At 58.7% G+C, this 1,364-nt stretch overlaps 1 protein-coding gene across 1 annotated transcript in view; it reads left to right on the top strand.

The window, feature by feature from the left end:
• Positions 1-265: 265 nt before the first annotated feature.
• The window catches only part of GNGT2 (G protein subunit gamma transducin 2), a 1,487-nt gene continuing 388 nt past the window's right edge, over positions 266-1,364 (top strand). The window contains exon 1 of the mRNA XM_035899910.1: positions 266-1,170. Coding sequence (XP_035755803.1) covers positions 994-1,170 — 177 coding nt within the window. The 5' untranslated portion in view covers positions 266-993. The remainder of the gene's footprint in view (positions 1,171-1,364) is intronic.

The following is a 1,364-nucleotide window of genomic DNA, read 5'->3' as shown; positions in this document are numbered from 1 at the left end:
GCCTTAGCGTGGCGGTGCCGTGGCTTTCGGCTCCCCGTGCTCTGCCGCAAGCATCTCCCGGGGCTGGCTGTGCCCCGCGGGCGTCGATGGGAGCGGAGCGCTGGGCACACGGGCCGTGAGAGCAGCCGCGAAACCCGGCGGGGTACGGGGCATGCAAGCTTGACGCCTTCCAAAGCGGGGCCAAGACACGTTCCAGCTTAATCACATTTATTTATTTTTACTTAAAAGGTTGTGGCCGGGCTTTCAAACCCAAGTTTAGACATGAGAACAGACCTCGGCAGCGCAGGCCAGCTGCGCGGGAATCTCGCCTAACCCTTGGATGGGCTTTTCGTGAAAAAAGAGCTCGGCTTTTCCAACCCACACAGCCCCAAAATCCTTCTGTCGCAGCGAGCGATGCCTGTGCGTGCAAATAGCCGAGCTCACAGCGATGAAAGGGCCTCAATCCGTGTTAGCACTTACCTGTGGGGTGGGCATAAGGAGGGGAGAGAAGGAAAAAAAAAAAAAGTAGTTCCTTAGAGAACCTGCAGAGATGCTCTCGCCCAGGCACAGGCCACAGCTCAGGAAGGTCCAGTTTGCAGACCTGGGCATCCAGGTTCTCCTACGAGGCTGCTGCTCTGACAGCCCCGAGGCAGCGGCTTTGCTCCGGGCTGCGCCGGCCCCGCTGAACCGGCCACCTCGTGTCGTGGGGAGGCAGCCTGGATCCTCCTCCGCTGCCCTCCGACTGCGGCTGACGCTCCACGTGCCTGCTGAGAACAAGCACATGAAAACCTGGTTACAGCAGCTGGGTACAAGAAGGGTTCAAAAGGTGCTGAAAGGTGCCTCCTGCCTCTTTTTTTTTCTTCTTAGCATCAGCCCACATCTCGCCATGGGGGGAGCTGAGTCACTGGCAATGTCTGCAATATTATCAGGGCCAAAGCAATAGCCCTAACGGGCCTTAGGAGAAGCCCACCTACGTACTAACAATGCGCCGCTTCCCTGTGGTTACAGAGCAAAATGGCTCAGGACATGACGGAGAAGGAGCTGCTGAAGATGGAGCTGGATCAGCTGAAGAAGGAGGTGAAGAACGAGCGGCAAATGGTGAGTTTTTCACCCCAAATGCCAAGGGGCCGTTTGCCAGGGCAACTGCGTGACCTGATCACGCTGCAAAGGCAAAAAACCCACCACGACCCCCGAAATTAAACTTCAACTACAGGCAGAAGCAAGTGCGCTCACACCTCGCCTCTCGAGGCGACCTTGCCCCTGGGGCTCAGGCCCACGTCCCAGAGCCTGGGAACTGCAGCCCCCGCACGCAGCGAGGTGCCCGTAGCACCCTGGGGACGCTCTTGGGGACAGCCCACGCTGGGTGGGATGTTCATGGCCACCGT

This window comes from Egretta garzetta, unplaced genomic scaffold (genome assembly GCF_000687185.1).
Source record: "Egretta garzetta isolate BGI_Z169 unplaced genomic scaffold, ASM68718v1 scaffold498, whole genome shotgun sequence".
Lineage (NCBI taxonomy): Eukaryota > Metazoa > Chordata > Aves > Pelecaniformes > Ardeidae > Egretta > Egretta garzetta.
This window is presented reverse-complemented; position numbering and strand designations above follow the sequence as displayed.